The 24,660-nt window shown below is 32.6% G+C and overlaps 1 protein-coding gene and 1 long non-coding RNA gene across 6 annotated transcripts; one reads left to right on the forward strand and one right to left on the reverse strand.

Moving 5' to 3' along the window:
- Positions 1 to 11,292: 11,292 nt before the first annotated feature.
- On the reverse strand, positions 11,293 to 12,751 carry LOC112711284 (uncharacterized). 2 transcript variants are annotated; one of them, XR_011865936.1, is made up of 3 exons: positions 12,313 to 12,751; positions 11,620 to 12,039; positions 11,293 to 11,508 (listed from the first exon to the last, which is right to left on the reverse strand). It is a non-coding gene; the product is annotated as an uncharacterized lncRNA (long non-coding RNA). The 2 variants fall into 2 exon arrangements; XR_003157397.3 differs by lacking the exon at positions 11,293 to 11,508 and having other exon boundaries at positions 11,616 to 12,039.
- An 876-nt stretch (positions 12,752 to 13,627) lies between these two features.
- On the forward strand, positions 13,628 to 23,910 carry LOC112711285 (transcription termination factor MTEF18, mitochondrial). Of its 4 annotated transcripts, none has more exons than XR_011865939.1 (3): positions 13,628 to 14,073; positions 21,082 to 23,419; positions 23,513 to 23,910. XR_011865939.1 is itself a non-coding variant. In XM_029289150.2 (2 exons), the coding sequence occupies exon 2, from the start codon at positions 21,210 to 21,212 to the stop codon at positions 22,926 to 22,928; it is 1,719 nt and encodes a 572-aa protein (XP_029144983.1). In that variant the 5' UTR covers positions 13,628 to 14,073; positions 21,082 to 21,209; the 3' UTR covers positions 22,929 to 23,910. The 4 variants fall into 4 exon arrangements, 2 of the variants coding, with proteins under 2 accessions (XP_029144983.1, XP_029144982.1); XR_011865937.1 differs by lacking the exon at positions 13,628 to 14,073 and adding an exon at positions 19,440 to 20,068; XM_029289150.2 differs by having other exon boundaries at positions 21,082 to 23,910.
- Positions 23,911 to 24,660: the final 750 nt, after the last annotated feature.

Consider the following 24,660-nt stretch of genomic DNA (forward strand, 5'->3'; position numbering starts at 1 on the left):
ATTTTGTACTTGAAAATAATTCATATATTTAATTTTTTTTTTGGTTTGTGGGTTAATTAAAAATTTTATTCTAGAGTACATATAAACAATTATTATCTAGATAAAGTTTACCTTTCTTTTTTAATGTTATAAAAGTTATTCATTCGGCAGATAGAAGAAAAAAGGAAGAATAAAAACCATGCAGATAGAGGTCGTAATACCTTGCCATCTCACTGTGTTACTTATTTTTGTTAATTTGTATGTTAATCTCTTTTATATTGCCTAAAATTTTCATTGATTAATTAATTATTTATTTTTTTATTTTTCTGTGATTTTCCATTATTTTTTTCTCTGATTATCAATAGAAAATAAAAATGAAAAAATTGTAAAAATTACTTTAACTTTGGCGGAAATAAAATTTATTGATATCAAAAATTCTGAAATGAATAAAAAAATTATATTATGATATATTTTTCTCAATATTTAGTTCTTTTTAACTATCATAAATATTTAAAAAAATTAGTGATTAATAATTGTGTAATTAATTGTCTTCTGTAATAATTAATTTGTCATAACCGTTCTTTTAGTGTAATTTATTTTAAAAAAATTATCCACATAATTTTAATTATAATATTCTATCTTCTATTAGTATTTTCTACATCTTTAACATTATCAATGAAACATTAAAAAACCAAAGGTCACTGCCTCCTTTCCTACCCCCCGCCCCCACAGGCAATAAAAAAAGAACATCACAAACAAGACGTAACGCAGTGACCGTCCATCCTCTCTCTCTGGCGTCTCACCTCACTCAACCCAGAAACCCACCACCCAACTTTTTGCAGGGTTAAACCCTATATCCTCCTACAAGATACAAACTTGTCGTCATCTCCAGTGGTTTCGACGCCTCCAATTCGTTCAACAGATAAATTTTCTGACAATCGAATAACAAGTTAAGGTTTTGTCCTAACTGTTGCAGTCCCAAGACAATCTTCTGTTCACTCTTTTTTCTTTTGCTTTTCTTCTCATTTTTGGTAGCTTTCCTTTCGGTGATTTCATCAACTAAAGTTTTGGCTTCTAAAAATATCCAGTTAATACGTTTATGTGAATGAGCTCAGTTTAAGTATCCTTTCTGATTATTTTTTTCCTAAAACTAACATTTCTGTTGGTCTCACATGTTGCCGAATCTTAATGTGAACCAATATAAGATATTGTCATATATTTGGACATGCATGTATCATTCAAGGAAACCTTCGTCCCCAATTTAAAAAGAAAGAAAAAAATATTTGATTTCCAAAACAAGGCATCTATGATACTTGGTTGAGTGCAACATCTCATTCTTATTAACTTCTTTTTTTATGCTTTTTGTTACCAGGTTGTGACACGTGGATGTGAGCTAATTTTGGTAATCATCTTGATTAGGAAGCTACATTTAAGGTAACATACTAAAATGTAAGTTATTAACATGAGAGAAGTTTAAAGGATAATAACAGAAAGCTATTTTTTTATTAATTTCTTTTTACCAAGTTAGTCAATTCTGTTTTCACTGAGGTTGTATTGGCCGTGTGAAATTCAGTAATTTAGTATTACTATATTGTATCCAATAAGAAAAAAATATTGAACAGAAAATTTAAAACATTTTTAATAGTAAAAAAAATTATCGTAAAGGTAGTAGAAAGTTTCAAGGTTCTAGAGCCACTTTAGTTATACTGTTTTCTATAACCATGGCTTTATAGAATACATTGTGCTTGATTATCTCCCATGATGACTCTTCTTGACAACATGTTTTATCAGGAAACAAAAGACACTAATTTTAAACTATTAGGAACCTCATTAATCAAAACCTCTGTAACTAAAGATTGTGCAATATTTTAACATTTATACCTGGTTACTCTTTTTGTTACCATGCATCATTATTTTTTTCCTGCTATGGTTCTTCCCAGTCTACAGGATTATATATTTTTAAGTAATACCCTTATTCTTTTTTTGTGTATCTGTTTGCATATAGCTGAAATAGTTTTTTTGCGCCCTATTTTCCTATGATGCGTCTTGTTGCACGCAGAACTGATCGCAAAAGGTTGAGATTATATTGTTTTTATTTTCTATTAAGGATTTCTTGTTATATTTGTTGTAAACATACTGAATTGAGTTTATTTAGGCATTTCTTTAGCACAAGAGAGCATTAGCGAAATAATAAGGAAGAAAGAATTATGTTTTGTGCATACAGATGACGGGTATATATTTAGATTAATATATGATTTGTGCCTTTTTTTTTAATAGCCATGTGATCAACAGATAAATCATATATAAATGAATTAATAAAATTTATGATAAAAAATTAAATGTATGTGATAAGTCTCTTTGTTTTTAGGATGATGTTTTAGTTTTGGAGATAATAATTGCAAGATATAGTGCCGAGCTGAAACATGAAATTGTCCTAATTGATCTTTGTGACAATTGTATCAAGTTTAAATTAAAAAATCGAAGAAATAAAATATGGATACCTTCGGATGAGATAGACAGGTTATTTGCTTTTTATAAGTTCAAAAGCATGGTCAAGATTGGTTTAATGTATGTCACGAGTGGCATATTTTTTTGTGGCTCCTATAGATAGGCAAAATAATCATATCTATATGGATTTTTATGCATGTCACTATGTTAAAGATATTCTTGGTATATCTTTGTTAAAAGTAATCCAAGATAAGTTGAGGTTGAACTACTTTGATGGATTGGATAATGTTGCATATGGTAAACAAGATAATGGGATCCATGGGAATATGAAAAGGTTAGAGTTTACGGTTTTTCTTTTTTTTCTTAATTATTGTTAGTTTTATACCTCTTATATTTTAATTACTGTATTTATTAACATATTTATTTCAATATATATCTATAATTCATTGTGTAATATAATATTATTATTTGCTTCTTCTATTCTCTATCTATTTTTTAATTTGTTCTTTTTTTTTTTTGTTAATGACACTTGAAGTTCTGGTGTGCAAATGATTGGAAAGAACAATTCCAATGAAACTACTATCAAGAAGAGGTCAATAACAAAAAAATAGGGTATGTTAATTTTTTTTTCTGGTTTAATATTAGATTGGTGCTACATGTGTTGTTGATTTTGTCACTCTTGCTATAATCTAATTGGTTGATAAATTTGTTACATTCAAAGTGTATTGATCTCAAAAATCAATTTTTATTTTACAGTGTTCTGTATAAGTTTATCTTACATATTTTATTGTTATCGTGTTTAGTTTCCTTATATTTTTTCTATAAATTAACATTGAAATATATAGATATGTTGCTGGACATTACAGTAAGAGGTTGACTAAATATGATGTGAAAGTTTATCGATTTGTAAGTTTGTATAATTATTATTTCATAGTTACTGATTAATTTATTTTTTATGAACTATTTCTAACTTTTCTTTTTTACACAGTATATTCCCTATGAGTTTGCTAGGTTGCTACTTAACAGTAGAGGATCGGAACATTGGAAATTTACTCTTAACGACTTAGAAATTACTAAAACTTTTGCAATGCGTGTCTTGAAAAGTAAAGACAAAAATCGAGAGTACAAAATTGGTCATAAATGAAAAAACTTTGTCAGAATGCATAAACTTAGAACTGGATATTTATGTGTATTTGGGAGTATTTCAAAAGAAGATCATCTAATTCAGGTTTCTGTTATTATAAAGTAATTATTCAGCTGCTTCGAGAGTTTCTTTTGTTGGTTTTGGGATATGTATCCTATTTTGGACCTTAGGTGTTTCATGATCTAAAATTAAAAATATGTATGGGATGTGAACTTCTTGTTTAACCTAAGTACTTTTTTATATCAGATGTGAACAATTAAATTAATATGCTATTTGGTTATCTCACTCCCCCACCTAGCTTTATACTTATTGCAATCAGATGCTTCTTTTTTATATCATTATTATGAATGTGTTAAGCCCTAATTAGCATTGATATAATGATATCATATCTGGGAGGTTGTTATGTTTAGATGTAATTTATGTTTAACAATATTAGAAGTTGATGTTCCCTTCAACTTTTCTCCTAATAAAAAGTGGCTAATTGGTTGACATTTGCACTGTTTTGAATTTTTCTAACCATTTAATTCTGGTATGATGATTACTTTTTTAAGCTAATTTTATTTAGTGTAGGATGCAATCCCCTGCCATCAAAATTGAATTTTACTTTTTTTAATTATATGGGTGTTTTAAAGTTGTAATATTTTTTTGTGGATTTTAATGTTACGCAGATTAGTTATGCTATTGGTGCCAGTACAAGTGCATTTTATGGATTCAACAATGGTATGCTTTTTTCCCATCCTTTAGGGACTGGTTTTTTTAATCACATCTATATTGTGCATCTATGTTTGTCTCACTAGACATGTTAGCTTTTTTTTTAACCTAAAAATCATAAAAGAGGAATTGCATATATGAGCTTGGCTGTGATGGAATAACATGCATGTGTAATGCTTAGGTCTTTGTCGCTATTAAGATGAATTACATTTAAAGTTCAGTGGGGACATAGATGGGGTTGAAAGATTCTCAAAGTTTGATTTACTTGTAATTATGGAAATAGCATCACTTCCATTCGAAAAGCTGTAATTTTCATAGTAATGGGCTATATGTTTAATTTTAAATAATAAATGTGTAGGTTTGCTCATCTTCTCAGATGATTATGCTAAATGTTCCATTCCATCCAGTGAAAAAGATTACAAGTTTCATGTATCAAATGCTTCTATTTATCGGAAGCACTTTCATGCTTCTCTAATGCAGTTTTGCCGGACCTATGTGGTTGCATTTTCTCATTGGTGTAAGTTCATTACCTTTTTGTTTCCACTCTTGAGTTTCCTTTTCATGCTTTTGGTTTATGCTTTTATTTTATATTTTTGTTTTTAATATTTTTTGTTTTCAGAATCTTGCAAAGAAAAAAGAGAAAATAAAAAGTGAAATCAGAAAATAGGATTTGAAAATACTATAAATAAAAAAATGAAAATGAAAATGTAAAGCAAATTCATCTTTAACTTTTTTTTAGTTCTCTTTTTTATATATTTACTTTTTCTTTACTTTCCCTTTTTGTTTGGCTCTGGTTTTCGCTGTTTCTAAATGTTTGAAGATCTTATATCTATGGCTATAGAACTGTTAAAAGTAGAATGGAGACTTCAGTTCAATTTAACTTGAGAGTGTTATGGGGTATTTAAATTTTAAACTATTCTTGCATGATTGTTGTGTCTCTGTACGGTTAGGACGTTCCTTGCAAACTTTCCTTTGGCATCAATGGAACAATGATTGACCTAACTTCTCTTGCTTCCTCCCCTTGAGCTATAGAATCATGTTGCCACTTTAACTGCAAGTAAATTGACTTTAATCATTCTTTTTAATTAGCAAGAGAATCATAAATCAACCTTCAAGTAGAAGAACTTATTGTCAGTTTCAATTCATTCTTTTCATGACTACTGCATACATAATGCTTTTGTCAATGACTAAGTCTTTGTATTATGTAAGTGTTTGATATTCAGAGACTAGAGGGGACAGGATAAGGTGTTGGGGGGGTTAAGCTTTTGTTATTTCTATAGTTAGCCTTTCTAAAAGTTGCTTCCTGATTCACCACCTCTGAAACATTTCTGTTGAGGCATTTTTATTTTAGTTTTTAGAGCATCTAATGATGTTGCCTACTGTCTACACAATCTTGTCCATTATTATCATTTCTAATATGGATCGGTCCTGTTTGAATGTAGATAACATTGGTTGCCTTCCTAAGAAGATCTTCATGCATTTTAATTAATAGCGAACTCCGATCGTGTGAAAATTATGCTCTTGCTGGATCCATTTCCTCTTAGTGTGATTTTGCAATTTGTAACTCTTCATTCGGTTTGCAGCATGATATATTTTACAGTGTGGTTCTTATTGTTTTTATTTCCCATCATTTGCACATTGGATTATATAAAATTCACTTTTCATAGGTATTGAAGTGTCATTCTGCTTTTACTTATGTGGTGGAGAAAGATTCCTAGAATGTTACCTTTGCTTTCATACTCTAGTTAGAAGTTGATAACATGGTACTGACATAGACATCTCTGCAATCTAGGCACCACCTGTGATAGTGTTCTCTTTTGCCAGTGCAGGACTCGCAGGTAATTTTCTTGATGGTTGTTTAACATGATTTATATATTCTTACACAGACGTTTGGTATCGGTTCAAGGTTGAGCCACGTTTGAGTTTGTAAAGAAAGTTTCACATGGACACAAGAAGATCTGTTCAAAAGTAAAGAAAGATCTGATTGTTGGTGATTTGAGTAATAATTTTTAACTAAAATACTTTTCATTGTGGTCTATAAATTTCATTCGAATCATTAAAAAGTAAGTATTACTTTTTTCAAACTATAATTATAGTGAATATTAGTTGGTTCTAATTTTATTTGAGTTGATTAAAATTTTATAAAAATGTCTTAATCTTATTCTACTACAAGATTACATAAAAAAATATTTAATTAAAAAGAGAGGAGAAGTTGAGAATAGAAAAGGTCAATTTTTTATTACTTGAACTCAAGATCATTAATTAATTCCTATTAAAAGGACTTTTAACACCAAAATTATTAACAATAATCAATTCTTCTTTTAACATGTATCATAATTAAGAAGAAGGACCAAATATTTTATAAAAAAATAAATATATTCGTAATTATTTTTTTATCTAATTTTATGTTAATGATTTTTATATCACATAAAATTTTGATTATTTATTTATTTATTTATTTATTATTTTTTTAGGTTTTTGTGATTTTCTGTCATTTTTTATACTCATTAACAATAGAAAAAAAGATAAAAAAATGTGAAAAGTACTTAAACTTTAGGATAAATAAAGTTTATTAATATAAAAACCTCAGAAATAAATAAAAAATAATTAACGAAAAAAAAGAGAGAAAGAAACGTGACAAGAGCAAACGTACTGAACCTCCTTCGTCTCTCTCTCTGTTGTTTCACGTCGCTCAACCTGCAAACCCTACCACCAAACTTTTTCAGATTCAAAACCCCATATCCTCCTACAACATACGAAGTTGTCGTCATCTGCGGTGTCTCCCAGCGCTTCCATTTCGTCCGACAAACAAATCTCCCACAGTTTTTTTCGGTGGATAGTTCTTTTTCTTCAGCTCTTGACAAATCGAGACAATATACTTCACCCAAGTAACAAGGGACGTGCTGTTCAGGTAAATCCTCTAAGAACTGAAAATCGAAGAATCAAGTTCAGCTTTTACCCTAATGGTTATAGTCCCAACGTAATTTTTTTGTCTAGTATTTTTTCTTTTGCTTTTCTTTTCAGTTTTGGTAGCTTTCTTTTTCTTTAAACTTTTTTCTCTTCTTTACAAGGATCAATTAATTTGCAACGTACTCCAACTATTAATTGCAATTTCATCTTATCAGGTATGATTTTATTCTTTCAAGTTTTGTAATTTCTTCATTAATGTTAAAAAATATAGTTATTATTTATATTATTTTTTCAATTATTTTAAAATATAGAAAATCTTTTGTTCACCCTTTTTTCTTTTGCTTTTCTTTTCAGTTTTGGTAGTTTTTCTTTTGTTAATTTCATTAAGTCAAGTTTTGGGTTCTAAAAACGTGGAGTTAATAACCTTATGTGAATATGCTAACTTCAAATATGCTTTTTGATTATTTTCTTCCTAAAAATAGTATTTCTGTTGACCTGACATCGTGCTGAATTTTATTCTCAACCAATATAAGATATTGTGATATGTTTGGACATGGATGTATCATTTAATGAAATTTTAGCTGCCAATTTAACCTGAAAAAAAGAAACAGTTGATTTTCAAAACAAGACATGTCTCATACTTGCTTGAGTGCAACATCTCATTCTTATTAAGTTGTTTTTGTTTATGTTTTCTGTTACTATCATTTTAGTTTTACATTTAAACTTTTTTTTCTTCTTTACATGGATCAATTATTTTGCAAAGCACTCCAACTATTAATCCCAATTTCATATTATCACGTATGGCTTTATTCTTTTAAGTTTTGTAATCTTTTCCTCAACTTAAAAAATATAGTTATTGTTTACATTATTTTATTAATTATCTTAAAATATAAAAAGGGTTTTTTTTAAATCACTTTTATCATATTTATAATTTTTGAATATTCATTTTGGTCTTTTATATTTTATTATTGATTTAATTTTTGTATATTTTCTTTTTTTCATATCGTTTATTATGCAGAAAAAATAACAATATTTTTGTTCATCTATTTCTTCTTTTGTTTATCAACGGTTGTTGTTCCTTCTTTATGTTTCTGGATTCAATTTTATCACTTGTTTTTCTTGAATTTGTTGAAATCTTCTATTAAGGTTTACTTTATTATAATACTCTATTTTGCAGTAAGAGACAAGATCTTTTGTTTGTTCTCGAATCTTTATACGAAATCTATCTATCTCATAAGGTTGAATGGCGATGCATGTCGATAGAGAACATCCAAACAGGTATGGTGCTGAGCATTAGAGAAGATCTTTTCTTTGCTGCATTTTCAATTTCATTGAAGTATGATACTTTTCTATTCAATATATTTCACATTAACTTGTGAAAATTTTAATGTCAATTAAATATCGATGTTATGCCATCTATAATTTTTTTTAAAATTCTTTCTCAGATATTTTTCATGTTGTAATTTAATTTATTGGCTTTTCATTTATATGTAGGCCACATTTCATAACTTTTCGTAATCTCTAAAATATGTTGTATAGTAGTCTTCTAAAGTGATTTCTTGGGTATTTTTTATAAATATACTTTTAATTTGTTACTTTTTTGGGTATAATTAATTAGTTGGTTTCTTGGTTAAAAGTCTCAGTCTTAACCTCTAATGATACCATTATGTGCTAATAGTAGGTTTTTAGCAACCCAAGAATATTGGCCCAACGGAAAAGAACGGATTTTCAGATTTCGCCTTTTCAATAATCAGGTAACCAAATATATTCTGGAATATTATATCATGCATGTTAACCGATTAAAGAGGTGGGTTAAATCTTTAACTTCGAATGCTTTGTTTTTAATTTATATTCAGTTAGTGGTTTTTTCTACTTTGCTCCTTTTGATAGTTTCTTTTGCCTGTTAAATAACTTTGATTAGCTAACTCTGACTTCCTGATCTTTCTAATCTGAAATGGGTGTAGACTACAATAACTCTAAAAAGATTAATTTTGATAAATTATCAATGTACATTCAAAATAAATAAAGATAATGTCTACTAATCATACATATAATGATAGTGACTTTGAAAATCCAGCATTTATTAATATGTGAAAACATGATTGGAAGTTTATATAGGTGTTTTGGTTTCAGAATCCATCAAGATAACAGCAATTTCTTTTTCATTTTTTCTTTTAAAACTTCAGTATTTTTTTCTGGACAATCAAAAAGACTTGATATGTGTTTCTTACTTAGTTACCTATTTTTGTGATGCTCATTATAATGCCAGTTCATTTGGGTGATTATTGTTCTCTTGTGTTGCTCAGTTGGTAATAATGGTAGAATTAAATGTATATATACCTCTCTTTGCTAAATGATTATGTAATATTATGTGATCCATTTTTGGCATGCTTTGTTAGACATGAATTAACTTTAGGAAGAAAATTGAATATAGGGTGAGAGAGCTCTTCCCTCAAGTTTTGTTTCAACTCATGGCAAAGAATTAGGGACAATGTTCTGTATCATTGATGAGCTAGATAATTGTTTAGTGCTGGAGCTGAGAAGAAACAATGGTCAGTTGCTTATAACTGACACCTCATTTGAACATATTAGATCTTTCTATTTTATCAATAGAGGGGCATCTGTTCAATTTAGATATGTCGGTTTTGGAATTTTTTTATTTCTGTGTGGAATTACAAGAACCAACCCATCTAAATTCTCCTTGATCCTGACTCATATGTGCCTGAGCTAATGGACCTAGAGACACTTGATAACGTATCAAGAGTGTTCCACATAAAGTATACCAGGATTGATGAGGACTCATCACTTGATGTTATGGTTCTATCTGGGTCTAAACCATCTAATGATGAGTGTTCATCAGATGGTGATGAAAACAATGATGAAGATGGGACATTGGACGGGGATAATCCGCATAATCTCATAGATTTGTGTGGTGCAAGCACTTTATCAATGGAGGTCAACGAACAAAGTAATGAGACAAACAAATTATCTGACCATGGGTAATGCTAAATGTAACTTTTTTTCTTGTGTTTTCGATTTTAATATCATGGTATAGATTGATATTTTTTAATGTGGTAAAATATCCTGAATCAGATATACTCCAGATGTTTATTATCAAAAGATCATCACAGATTCGAATCTTGGTCAATCTAGACTGGTAAGTTAATCTTAAAAGAGTGATTTCTTTTTTTTTTCTTCCAAGCTTTTTCTTCCTAAATCTATTATTCATTGTGTATGAAAATACTATATTTATCTTAACTATGAATTATTCATTGCAGTATCTGTCTTCAAAATTTGCTTCTTATCTTAAACTATCTGGAGATGGTTCGATTTGGACGATCAATGGTCCACGTTCAAATGTAGAGAAGAATGTGCTCTTTTTTCACTTACTCAAAAGTTTTAAGAAGAGATGGAGAATGGAAGTTTTGGGTCGGGTGGAATGAATGTTGTAGAGTATACAATTTAAGGGAGGGGGACAACATTACCTTGAAACTCGACTCGCTACCTAATCGCCAGATAGAGTTATCGATTCAACGATGTTAGGCCTCCTATGTATAACTCTGTTTGATAGATATTTTGAACTATATGTTAAATTGTTTTGAACATATTTTATTTTTTGATTAATGAACAAATTTATATATGTTGTAAATATTTTGTTTTGCTGTCAATAGGTATCTTGACAATTTATGTTTTTAAGATTATACATAAACTACATCTCTCTTGGACTCTTTTTATCTGTTTTTTTAGTGTCTAAAATTTTTTATTATATTTTATTATCTTAGAAAACATGTTATACCATTTATTGACACATTGAATAATAGTTGTATTCTATTATTTTGTTTTAATGTAGTGATAATTTTGTTATTATCCAAATTTAATACAACATATGTATCTTTATAGAATATATTTTAGTTATATTCTTAATATTTTCCTTTTGAAAACCTTTAAATTACATGAACCCCGTGCATTGCATGGTTATCACGCTAGTAATGTAACAAAACAGGAGAGTGGAAGCTAATATTCTTTGAGTAGGTTCTCCAACTGCAATCACATTTTTAACTATATAATTTGGGGTGTTTGGTTGTGATAGACAAGACAAGAGTAAAAAATAAACATATCAAATATAATCATCTTTATCTGGGTCAGGATGTAAAATTGCATAAGAATCATAAAAAAAAAAACAAATACTTAATCTGAGAGTTTGGTGGTTATGATCAACAGATTAAGAGAATAGCCATTGAAAAAATAACACACCGATTCATCATCAAATGGTACATCGTATTCTTCATCATCATCAAGTGCATCCAACCGATACTCTTTACAAATGAATTAAGTGAAGTTAGTAAAATAAGTGACAACCACTTATACCGTAACATACATGTCTTTTACCAATTATAAAGGGAATATTGAATAACTAATATTATTACCCTTAAAATACCTTGATGAAGCTCCTCTTATTGATTGCATTATAGCATAAGTGTGCAATCACACAAGTTGAAGTAACAAGATCATTATGCTTCATAAAACCAGACTAAATATATTGTCATCATATATCACTGCTACAAGCAAAAGGGGTAGCTAGAGCAACCCCATGCCATTAAAAAATTTTGTAGTGCAAACTTATTTCAATTTTTATACAGCAGTCTGATATCAATTTATAAATTGATACTCACTATAGTTTAACTATCTGAATTGACTTTACAAGACTGTCATATAGCTTGATCCATATGAGAGTTTCATTTCCCAATCTGTGTCTGCTCTACCATATCTTTACTGAACTTGAAGGTGATGGATGAGTCGTAGAACACCAAAGACAGCAAGATCTGCTTAATTAAGATCTATTCCACCTGCCAAAATTAATAAGTATATAGCAAATTTTTTTTAAAAGGGAAAAAGGAGGCAAAAGTATAATTATTTTGGATAGTTAAAATCATAAGCAACTTGCAATAGTGCAATCAATTAAAACAAATCAAAATATCAAACCAAAAAGTGAAAATACAAATAGAGATAGAGATAGAGACAGAAAGAGATGCATTTGTAGATACTTGAGAAAAGAGGTAATTGGCAAAATGGTCATCAGAACTACATTAATAGAGATTTATATTAAAGGACGATAGTACCTTTTAGAAGTTCCTTAGATGAGGTGAGTACTGGAAGCCATGTAGGGCACGAATGCCATTTCGAAGCAGCAACGACGAGAAATAGAGTAGCAGTGACGATGCACAGTGAAGAGAGGAGACCAACGACGGCCCGGGGCAAGCATCAGGGAACAAGCATGGCACAGAAAGAGGATCAGAGAACGAGCAAACTACCGCGGAGTGGGAGGAACTAGGAACGAGCAACATTGATAGGAAGCAGAGAGAGGGGCAAAAACCCTAGCAGAGCTCTCTTTGAAACTCAGATGAAAAGAAACAGGAAGAATGTGTAAAACAAAAAAGCTAGAGGGGCAAATATTTTTTAGCAATTTTTTCAAAAATAAAAAACAAGGTTTATTTTGTAAATATTTTATTAGTGGTTAATCATAATCCCTCATAAAATTGGGAGTAAGAAATCCGGGCCTAACTATTAAGGTCAAGTTTGCAAATATCTAAAAGTTAAAACAAAAATCGGGTGGGGTCAGTTTTCTTGGCCCAAGACCACGTCCAAAAAAAAGAATCATAAAAAAACTTTGACCTAAAAACAAGGAGTAAAATAAATTTTTAAAACTTTACCAATTTTTTTTAATTTTTAATATTTAGTTTGATCCAGTTTTATTTTTAAAATTTGAAGGAAATTTTTATTTTTTTATAATTAATTTTTTAATAATTAAATATTAGTCAATTATTTTTCTTTCAAAATTATCTTTCTCAAATTTTCTAACCAACTATTTCTCCATAATCATCTTCTTCCAAAATCCTCTACATCTCTCTCTTTAACATTCTAATTACCACTTGAAGAACTATCATTTTCTCACAACAACACAAACAACCAACAAAAAAAAAAAGCAAATGAATCTTAAAAGTGTTTCTAGGATAAGATCAGAGATCTAACTAACATACTTGATTATTGTAGTAATGTGATGTGTAATATCGTCATAAAAATTGAAACTCTCAAAATTGTTGAAATATTTCATTAGTTAGAAGTATAAACTTAGTTTATAGTTAATTGTTTACTTGTATGCATTATAGCTATTGACTATTGACCAACATTTGTCTTCATTTCTAATTGATGAAAGAAAACCAATATTCTAAAAACCAGATCAGATCAACCGGTCGAACCGGCTCAACTGGGAACCGACAAAGAAAACGGTCCGGTTCAACATACAAAATCGCAAAATCAAAAATTGCTCAAGAACTGCTGAACCGGCCGGTTATCGGCAGGTTAGATCGGATCGGAACACGGCCGGTTCAGACCTCTTTCCTTCTTTGAAAGGGAAAAAGTTGCGCATTATCCCTCATTCCCCCTTCTCCAACTCCTTCCTTCATCAAACCCTAACCTCCACCAAAGAAAGCAAACCCTTGCCTCCACCAATAGTTGTCGCCGTCTGTCGGAGTGAGAGACTGCTGCCGCCGTCCATCGCACTCAAGAACTTCCGTCTTCGTGCTCTCGGTCCTCTCGCCGGATCCTCCACGTCGGGTGCTCGCATCTCGCCGTTCTCCTCTGTGCTCGGCTGCTCGCGCCTTCCTCCGCCGGTGAGTGCTCGAGCTGTGCGTGTTGGTTGCTGCTCGTCGTCTGTGGTTGTCTCTGCTCGATTCTGCCTCCCAGCCTCACTCGAGTCTCGTCTCAGTCACTGGCATTTCGTGGTTCGTCTGTCTCGTCGCCGGCAGCAGAAGCAACTCGTGGGGTTGTCTCTTGCTTCGTCGCCTTCCGTGGGGTGGTCGCTGACTCGCCGTCGACCATTGGTGAGTCCCTGCACCATCGCTTCCCTGTTCTCTCTTTTCAGATTTCCCTTCTCCCTGTATTTTTGCATGTTGCTGAATTGCTAATCAAATTTGCCTTGTTGTTAATCTAAATATTGCTGTAAATCGGGACTTTAGTTGGATTTGTTGAATTTGTTGAATTTGTTGCTGTAACTTGAATTTGTTGCTTCCCAGTCACAGAATCAGAACAGAATACTCAGTCAGTGCTTTGTTGATTGGTTTTGCTTACTGCTTCTAGGCTTTGAAATCAGTTTATGATAACTGTGATGCAATTATTTAGTTGGATAACTGATGTAATTATTGAGTTCAAGAGATTGAGTTTTTGATTTGTAAGGTGATTTTTGGTTGATTTTTTATTTAATTTGGTAATGATGTTTATGATTGGGGTTATCTGATTGTAGGCAGAATTGTGTTGTGTTGAATGGCAGAATGTTGTAGGCACTAGACAGAATGGTGTTATGTTGAATGGCTGAATGCTGTAGGAAGATATGGTCTTGTGTTGTGGTTAAGAACATGCTGTTAATTTTCATTGTGTTTGGCTCCTGCTTTAGGTTAAGAACATGGTTAATGCTATTGTTGAATGATTAACTCTGCTGCTACTGTTGGGCTGTACTCTGTTTGATTGTTTTTTTATGCTGTATTGAGAAAAATTATGCTTAAACTTTGATAATTCTTTGTTAATTTATGTTAAAATGATACTAAAGCATGAACTTTTATCTGAATGATTAAGTTTTCTCTGTTGTATTGAACTGAATTTATTTATTAAATTTTTTAGTTAAATTTAGCTAAGTTGTATCTTATTTTGAACTGATTAAAATGAATGATAGAATTATTATTATTATTATTGAATTTTTGTTGTTAAATCTTGTTTCCATTGAAAAAAAGAAACTAAAAGGAGAAGAAAGAAACTATAGAATATTAAGTTAATTCCCACAAATTATAAACTGTTAATATCTATTTTTGTACAATTGTTCTCTCTGTTTTAGATGTTGAGTATTGCTAATTTCTGAAATGTTAGCGCTCAACCCAAGGAGTTTTAATTTTTATTTATTTTTTTAATGAGCTTCAAGTCAATAAAAGTATTGAATGTGACCTCTATGATGTATTGCACATAAGATGCTTTTCCATTCAAATTTAACCTTACATAAAGGACATATATATTTGATAACAATTGTAATTGGAAGCTTTCAACTGGTACTTTCTCATGTTTTTAGAGTTTTCATATTTCTAATAAACTTACCTTTATAAAGCACCTTATAATTTATTTATTATTCTATTCTAAAACGGTTTATCTGGTTGAACCACCGGTTGGACCGGTTAGACTAGTAAACCAGTGAATCAGTGACTAGAGCGGTTTGATGACCGGTCCGATTTTCTGAACCTTGAAGAAAACAAACAAACAAACCTCTACTTTATTTGCAATAAATTCAAAATGTTCAATTTATACTTGTTATGCTATATTATTATTAAGAGTAAATAGTTATTTCTCACTATGAAAGATTCGGATGTTGAAAAAACTAACCATAAAACATTGAAATTAAAGTTATATCCATACAAGATAAATTTTGCTTGACAAAAAAGACCAATTATTAAATTTTTGTTGATAATTTCATAAATACTCCTCTCCTTTCCTCTTCCTTCCTCGTCTTCTTTCCATAACCACCACCAGCTCTTCATTATTCCATCAGATCTACTCTTCTACTCCCACCTCTTTTTTCCTATCTCTCTTTCTTCTCTTTTTTTCTGTTGCTCCTCCCACTTCGACCTTCCTTCCTCTGCTGCCTTTGCTTCTCACTCCCCACTGTCGCCACTGCCACCATCCTCTCTTCTTCTTTCCCTTCTCTGGCTCTACCTTCCTCCCTCGCCTCTATCCATAGTTCTGTTGGTGTTATTGTTTTTTTAATTTTAATTAGTGTTGTTGTCTTATAATTTGCTATAATTTATTAATTTAGTGTAATCTTTTTAGTGTATTGATCATTGTTTTAATTGTTCAATTATTCTCTATTTATTGCTGTAAAGATTATTGTAAATTTGTTAATTTGCTAATTATTTTTGTGTTGTTGTTCCGTTGTCTTTATTTTTTTGTTTTTTATTGTGATTTTTTGTTCTAAACTTGTTAAGTTGATAATTTGCTAAATTGTTAGTTTATTGTTGTTTTAATTTGCTAAATTGTTAGGTTGTTGTTGTGATTTAATTTACTGGATTTTCTATTCAGATTTTGTTCATATTTATTGGCTAAATTATTATTGCTGTGTACCTATTGTTGTCATGAAGATTATTGGGTTGCTGTATTCTCAAATTATTAATTTGTTAAATTGTTGATGTTATTATTGTGATCCTTGAGATTGAGATTTTTCTTATTTTTTATTATTGGGTTGTTGGATTTTTTATTCGGGTTTCGTTCTTTGTTAATTTATTAAATTGTTGTTGTTTTGATCCTGGTGATTAAGATTGTCCTTGTTTTTTGTTATTGAGTTGCTAGTTATTTTTTAAATATAAATGTAGTAGTTTTAATTTGGTTAATATTTTAAAAGAGGTAATGACCAAATCAGTATCCAAAAAATTCAAACGCTGACATTTTGGTACTTCACTATTGTTATTGACAAAATGGTCCTTAAAAAATTTTAAAATTTGACAAGCGTATCCACGAGTTCACTAGAGCACATTTCCAGCAAACACAGTGCTGACATGGCCACTGCATTTTGATGACATGGCAATACCCTTCCCCACCCTAATTCTTCTCCTTCTCCTTCCTCCTCCCCAACGCACTTCCCCCTTCCCCTTCCTTAATGCATTCTCCCCTTCCAACCCTAATTTTTCCCTCCCCCTCCCTAATCCTAATCCCCCATCTCCAATGCACTTCCCCCCTCTTCAATCCAAAATTCCTCTTTCTGAACCCTAATCCCCTTCTCTTACCCCTTTGAATTCTAATCCCCTTCCCAACACAGTGTCTCACACTCTCAACTCTCTCTTCCCTTTGCCTTCACTGCTGTCGTCTTCACTACTTGTATGTGCTTGCTGCTAGTCCCCGTTTCCTTTCCCATTCTTCCGTGTATCGAAGACGAGGTCTCACTTCTGGCACTGCTTCCTCTCTCACAAGTAGCTCCCTCCCGTGGTTCCTGTCACTCTTTACACTGCCTCCTCCCTTGCCATTCGGAACCGCTTCATTCGCCGTCTTGCTTCAGATTCTCTTCTCTCCTTCTCGCGAATTTTCTGGTTTTGTTCTTTTTTAAAAAAATTGTTAAAATCATCTTGCATTCACCATTCCCTCTTCTTCCTTGTGCTAAATCGTGTGATTTTTTCCTTAATTGAATTGTTAACATCGTTGAGAATTGCATGAGAAAAAAGTGTTTGATTTTGGAATGTGAAATGCCAAATTACAAAATTATTCAATATATATGATTTTAATCTGAAATGCTAAATGGAATCTGCAAATCATTTTGAAAGGTTTGTAGAAATTGATGAATTTATTAAAAGGGGTAAGGGAAGGGGATTAGGGTTCAGAAAGGGGGATTTTGGATTGAGGAGGGGGGAAGTGCGTTGGAGATGGGGGATTAGGAGTTGGAGATGGGGGATTAGGATTAGGGAGGGGGAGGGAAGGATTAAGGTTGGGGAGGGAAGAGAATGCATTCAGGAAAGGGAAGGGGGGAGTGCGTTGGGGAGGGGGAAGGAGAAGGAGAAGAATTAGGGTGGGGAAGGGTATTTGCCATATCATCAAAACGCAATGGCCATGTCAGCACTGAGCTTGCCGGAAATGTGCTCCGGTGAACTCATAGGTACGTTTGTCAAATTTTAAAATCTTTTAAGGACTATTTTGTCAATAACAATAGTGAGGTACCAAAATGTCAGCGTTTGAATCTTTCGGGTACTGATTTGGTCATTACCTCTATTTTAAAATTTATATTAGCAGTTCACGCTCGTTTATGCACAAAGCGTCTTCTTCTTTGCCTTCTTCTTCGCGTTCCTCCTCCTCCTCATTCGACTCTTTCTTTTTCGCGTTCCTTCTTCTTTACGTGTTTTCTCTTTATCGTCATTCTTTTGTTGTTGTTGCTGCTGTATTTTTTGTCTTTTTCTTCTTCTCTCTCTGGTGAAGAAGCACTTGAAGGTAAGGAGGAAAAGTTTTGAATTGTGAAGAACAGAAATGAACTAAACACGTCATCATTATGGTGAAACAATTGTATAGTACTAAATGAACAAAACATAATACATTATATAAAATCAAATTCAAATAGCTTTCTGCATAATGAACCGAACACGTCATTATAGCGAAACAATTATATAGTATTGAGTGAATGAAACATAATACATTATATAAAATCAAATTCAAAAAGCTTTCTGCATAATGAACCGAACACGTCATTATGGTGAAACAATTGTATAGTACTGAATGAATGAAACATAATACATTATATAAAATCAAATTCAAACAGCTTTCAGCATAATGAACCGAACACGTACTCATGGTGAAACAATTGTATAGTATTGAGTGAACGAAATATAATCTATTATATAAAATCAAATTCAAACATCTTTCTGCATAATGAACCGAACACGTACTCATAGTGAAACAATTGTATATTACTGAGTGAACAAAACATAATCCATTATATAAAATCAAATTCAAACAGCTCTACATATAATTTACAGGTTATCAATTCAATTCAGTACACCTCCGTCCATTCAATTCAATTCAAATTAGCAATTGCATTCCATTCAATTTGATTCAAAATTGAATAATCCAAATTGCTCTCATTCAACTGATTTGAAGTTGAGTCATTCATTATTTCGATTCAGAAGTGCAGATCAAAGAAGAAAACAGAGAAAAATAGGAAGAAGATAAATGCAATGTAACCAGATCGAAAGAAGAAAACGAGAAGATGAACGCGACCAGAGGAGAACGGCGAAGGCAATGTAGATCAATAAGGAAAAACGCGAGTAGAGAAGAAGAATAAGAAGGAGGAGGAAGAAGAGGAGAAGAAAAAGAAGAAGGAGGAGGAGGAGGAGGAGAAGAAAAAAACGCGAGCAAAAAAGAAAGTTTACGTTGTAGCAGAAGGTTTACGTTGAGCTTTAGATTGCAGCACATTATATGTAGCGCGTGTATGACAAACGAGTGAAGGAGGAAAGGGAACGTGTTTGGCCAATATTACTTAGATAATGCATTTTTTATATAGATGTAGAATATTATTGTTATATTATACTATAATCATATTTTATGTATTTATTTATATTTTATTATAAAATAGTTATTATGATTAAACTACAATTGAATTAATTGAATTAATAAACCAATAATTAGAGTAGTTCAATGATCGATTCAATTTTTAAAACCTTACTATATGCAGAGAACCGGCCCGATTTTTAGGCACCCTCTTTCGTTACTCTAACTAAAAAAAAAAACAGAAAAAAAAAGAAAGAAAAACGCGCAACAGAAACAGCCCCTCGGCTCCTCGCCTTCTTTCATTCACAAACCAAACCCAGCCCTAAACCCAGAGCAGCAGCCAGCCAGCCACCATCACCCAAAACGCATTTCATCAGCCCCCACCAACTGTCGGCGCCGGCGGTGACCGCCAGCGGTTGAAATCTTTGCCTTTCGAAGGTCTGCTCGTCCCACTTTTCCTGGATCCCTTCTCCTCGCGTCGCCGCCTCTGTCCTCGTCGTCGGCGGCCGCCCTGAACCCGTCGTCTCTGTCCTCGAGCCATCTCTCTCTCTCTCTCTCTCTCTCGTTCACTGCGAAGTGCGAACGTCCCTCTCTGCCGCGGTGGACTCTTTTGCCGCCGTGGATTCTTCTCCTCGCCGTCGCAAACCGTTGCTCGGCCCTGTTTTTGTCGGTCGCAAACGTTGCTCGATCTTCTTCAAGCGCGTCCTCTCTCTCCATGAATCTCTGCCCGGAGCGTCGCCGTCGCGAACCGATCCTCTTCCTAGCTCACTCTCTGTCCAAGCTCACTCTGTCAGCCGTTCCTCCCTGGCCGTGTCTCCGGTAAGCCACTGCTTCTTCAGTTTCAATTTTTAAGATTATGAGTTGAGTTTGTGTACTAGATTCTGAGTTGGGTGGTTGCTGATGTGATTCTGAATTTAGTTTGGATTGAATTCTTTGCTTAGTTTTACTGTTTTTGGATTTTCTAGCTTTGGATGCTCAGTTTTTTTATTTTTGATTCTGAATTTTTATTGTTGAATAATTGATTAGAAGTCTTTGTTGATTTTTTTTTGTGATTGTGAATTCTTTATTGGTAATAGTTTGAGTTTTTGTGTATGTGTTTTTTTCATTGTTGCTGATTACATGATTATTAAAAGTTATTGTTGAAATTCTTTTATTCTAATTTTTTGTTGCCGATGTGATGGGTATTGTGTATTTAATTAAATCGGTTCAACTATAGTTTGACTCTGGTTGGACCATTAAACTATTGAACTAGTCACTTGACCGGTTCAATGACCAGCTCGGTTCTTGCAGTCTTGGTTTTAATTGTTGATGTGATGCTGATCTGAGTTCATGTTATTGATATTGTTAATTGGTAATATGATAATTTGTTGCTGTTCTTTGACCCTGTAATTGTTAGGTTGCTATATTTTTGCCCAATTGTTGATTTGAATAATTATTCTCATCTTAATTCATGTTGTTGATCTTGTTAATTTGGTAATTTGATAAATTGTTGTTGGGGTGCTGTTCTTTGACCATGTGATTGCTAGATTGTTGTGTTTTTGCCCAATTATTAATTTGAATAATTATTCTGATCTGAGTTCATGTTCTTGAACTTGGTAATTTGTTAATTTGATTAATTATTGTTGTTGTGTTGTTGTTTTTGATCTTGTGATTGTTAATTTGTATAATTGTTGTGAGCTTGTATTTGAATGAGATTATAACATTGTGATTGATATAGTACTTTTAATTTGGATGACATTTTAAAGTTTATATTTGACTATAATTATGTTTTAGTGTTTTTATTTATATTTTATTTATTTTTTATTATAAAATAGTTATTTTGGTTGTACCAGTGAACTAGTGAACAAGTAGCTAAACCGGTTCGGTTTTCAGAACCTTGTCGTAACTCATAACGATTCTCGTCAAGCTACAACCATTAACACTCAAAACCCCTCCATTTCAAAAACCATCAATACCCACTATGTCCCATTTCCGGAAATTCCAATTAACACACTTCATCTCCAAAATTTCCCATACTTGCCTTAAACCCTCACAAAATCCTAGATTCCACAGCGTCAAATCTGCACCCGAATCCGCACAAAAAAACTGTGATTTCAAGTTCCCCTCGAAGGTCAGAAGGGAAGCACAAGCCGCATTGCTCGAGTACCTTCATTCCACGAGGAGCTTGCAGTTCCTTGATGCAGACAACATGTGCAAAAACTCGCCCTTTTTCCTCGACGATATTTTGAGGAAGGTTCTTCAGAAGAAGATCGACACTGCTGCCAGCGATGTCAGGAAATCAATCTCACGTTACCTCCGTTACCACCCAATTAACGAGTTTGAACCATTCTTCGAGAGTACAGGTTTGAAGCCTTTTGAATACTTGCACCTTCTTCCAAGGGACATGATGTTCATCAATGATGACACTGTGTTGATGGAGAATTACCATACTCTGTGTAACTATGGTGTTCCCAGGAACAAAATGGGGAAGATCTTCAAGGATTCACCTCAAGTTTTTCGATATGAAAGTGGGGTTCTGGTGTCCAAGTTTCAGAGTTATGAAGAGCTTCGTGTTGCTTCTTCAACTTTGGTAAAGGTGATTTCTTTGAACCCTAGGGTTTTGGTTGGGGATGTTGACCTTTACCTTGTGAAGGTTTTGGAGAAGTTAAACCGTCTTGTTGGTGAAGAAAAGGGTAGTACTTGGATTGAGGAGCAGTTGTTGGATGAGAGTAGCTGTAATTTTGGGGTTATGCATGAGCTCTTGTGCTTGCTTGAGAAGGTTTACAGTGACGAAAAATTGTTGGGTGAGATGATTGGCCAGCACCCTTTTGTTGTTTTTGAGGATTCTGGAGTTTGGACATTGTCCCTCATTGGGTTCTTGGTGAAATTAGGGTTGTCCTTGGACCAGATAGCTATAATTTTTGTCGAGTTTCCACAAATTGGGGTGTTGATGTTTCTGTCGAATTTGCACAAGTGTTTGACGTTCCTGTCTGATATCGATATGCATGCTGCAGAGATTGGGAAGATTTTACAGTCTCATTCCTTGCTGATGGGTTCATTCACTATTAAGAAAAGTAGTAGTTTGCTCAGTAGCTTGAATGTTGGCAAGAAAAGGCTCTGTAAGTTAGTGCAGGATAATCCGGAAGGGATGCAGAATTGGGCTGTGGGGAAGAAAATTCAGCCTTATCCTGAGGATAAGGAAACAAGGGCTCTGAAAACAGAGTTCTTGAAAACAAAGTTCTTGTTGAGCCTTGGATACGAAGAGAACTCGGGGGAAATAAAACAGGCTTTTAAGCTGTTCAGAGGTAAGGGAGATGAGCTTCAGGAGAGATTCGATTTTATTGTTAATGCTGGCTTGGACGTTAAGGATGTTCGCGAAATGATTAAGGCTTCACCTCAGATTCTTAATCAGACCACAGATATGATCAACATGAAAATTGAGTATCTTGTGAATGAAGGATATCCTATATCAAATTTAGTCAATTTCCCATCTTTTCTCTCCTATACACTTTGTAGAGTTAAGCTTAGGTTATCAATGTATAATTGGCTTAGAGACCATAGAGTTGTTCACCCGAGGCTTGCTTTGAGCACTATAGTTGCATGCTCAGAGGAATTATTCTTACGGTTGTATGTAAATCAGCATCCATCTGGCTTTCAAGTTTGGCAAGATTTGAAGTCTGAAATTTATTCTGAGAGATAATAACATGATATGATCCCTTTTTGAAATCATGATCATGGTTTAATCTGGAAATATGTTTCTGGTTCTGATAATTGTGTTCTCCTGCTTTTACAAAACTGTTAAGGATGCTTGAACTGCAAGTTGTCATCTGATTCCAAATACTTGACTCTAAGTTGACATGATCAGTATACTCATGAATAGCTAATTGGATATTTTGGTGTGTTGATAGACACCACCATAGATGATTACTGATTGCAGATATTTCCGACACAACTTGTAGATGGAAGAATGTTGGCTAGATTGGTTTTGTTGTTGAAGCCATCTTCATCATGTGGCTTGTATATAAGCTTTCCTCTGAACTCAGCTACACTGTGGGCCAGTCTTCAGTGGTTAAATTTTCTAACTGAATATGTTTCTTGAGAATGAAGCAGCAAGGGAATGGAAATGGTGAGGGTGAGAGAACGTACTGTCTGAAGAATTGAAGCAAGACCAGCAAGTGTATTGGGTTGAAGGTAATTGATAATGTTGGCATGACTATCTTTCTCACAAGCAAATTGAAAAAGATTTATTGTTTATCTTTTGTTACTTGATATATTTTTGGGCAGGTATTGTTCCTGGGATTGCTGATTGTTTACCCCAAAAATTGGGTGAAATGGTTTCAAAATTTAAGAAAAGAAGTCATATGACTTATTGTTGGTAGTTGCCAACAATTTCTTGTAATAAGTTCCAATGGTCTATGGGAACTCCTAGAAGAGTTGGAAGGGCTGTGGTGGCGTAGGAGCAGATGGTGGCAACTTTTTTGAACTTGAAGCATTTGAGAAATCTTTCCGTTCAACAAACTCATGATTTTTGGGTTCACGGGTTTTGAGCCATGTATCCGCCTAAAATCACTTGATTGCTAAAATGCCTACCAACACAAAGTAGATGTCTTTTCTTCTCTTGTAAAATGATACTAAAGTTAGTAATTCATCAATCAAGGTTCGAGATTTTCTAAAATGAAAAATTCCTTGCAAATGGTAAAGTAATTGATAAATTTCATACACTCTTCATTGTGGTAATTGAGATAAGTGGGAATTCTAGCTTTTACTTCAGTTACCACTTACCACTTGAGAAATTCACTTAAAGTGAGAAATAAAGTTACATGTTTTTATCAAATAAAATAAAATAAACTTGTTACTAAATTTGATAAATACAACTTGTTTAGCCAGTGTGCTCTCCTAGTTATTTCATGTCCCCCCTCCTTTATAAATAAGCTAAGTCTCTGGTGGCTATGTCTATGGTAACTAGTGGTGACTAAGGTTACACTTTTAACTTAAAAGTGTAACCTTTCACAAAGAAAAGCGTCACCTAATGGAAAAAAGTAAATTAGAAGATTTAAGAGAAGAAATAATTAAGTTATCAAAATTAATAGATCAAAAATTAATGATTTTAACTAATGTCAACTGTAATGACACCGAATTCTTAAAATCAATACAAAATGATTTTTCTCAAAATCTTTATTTTACTATAAGTTTTATTGAAGGACTTCAAAAACCTGAAAAAACTTATTTTTCACACGGAGTTTCTAAAAAATGTTACCATGGAAATGATTCCCCACATCTATATCATACTTTTAACCCACAATTAAATTCTATAGTAGATATGCTTGAAGAAATATTAACATCCATAAAATTTCAAAGAAATAAGGAAAAAGAGAATCCCAAGGAAGAAAAATTTCAAAACATAATTAACATAACAGATTTAAAAGTAAAAC

The sequence above is a fragment of the Arachis hypogaea genome, chromosome 9, assembly GCF_003086295.3.
Source record: "Arachis hypogaea cultivar Tifrunner chromosome 9, arahy.Tifrunner.gnm2.J5K5, whole genome shotgun sequence".
NCBI classification, from domain to species: domain Eukaryota; kingdom Viridiplantae; phylum Streptophyta; class Magnoliopsida; order Fabales; family Fabaceae; genus Arachis; species Arachis hypogaea.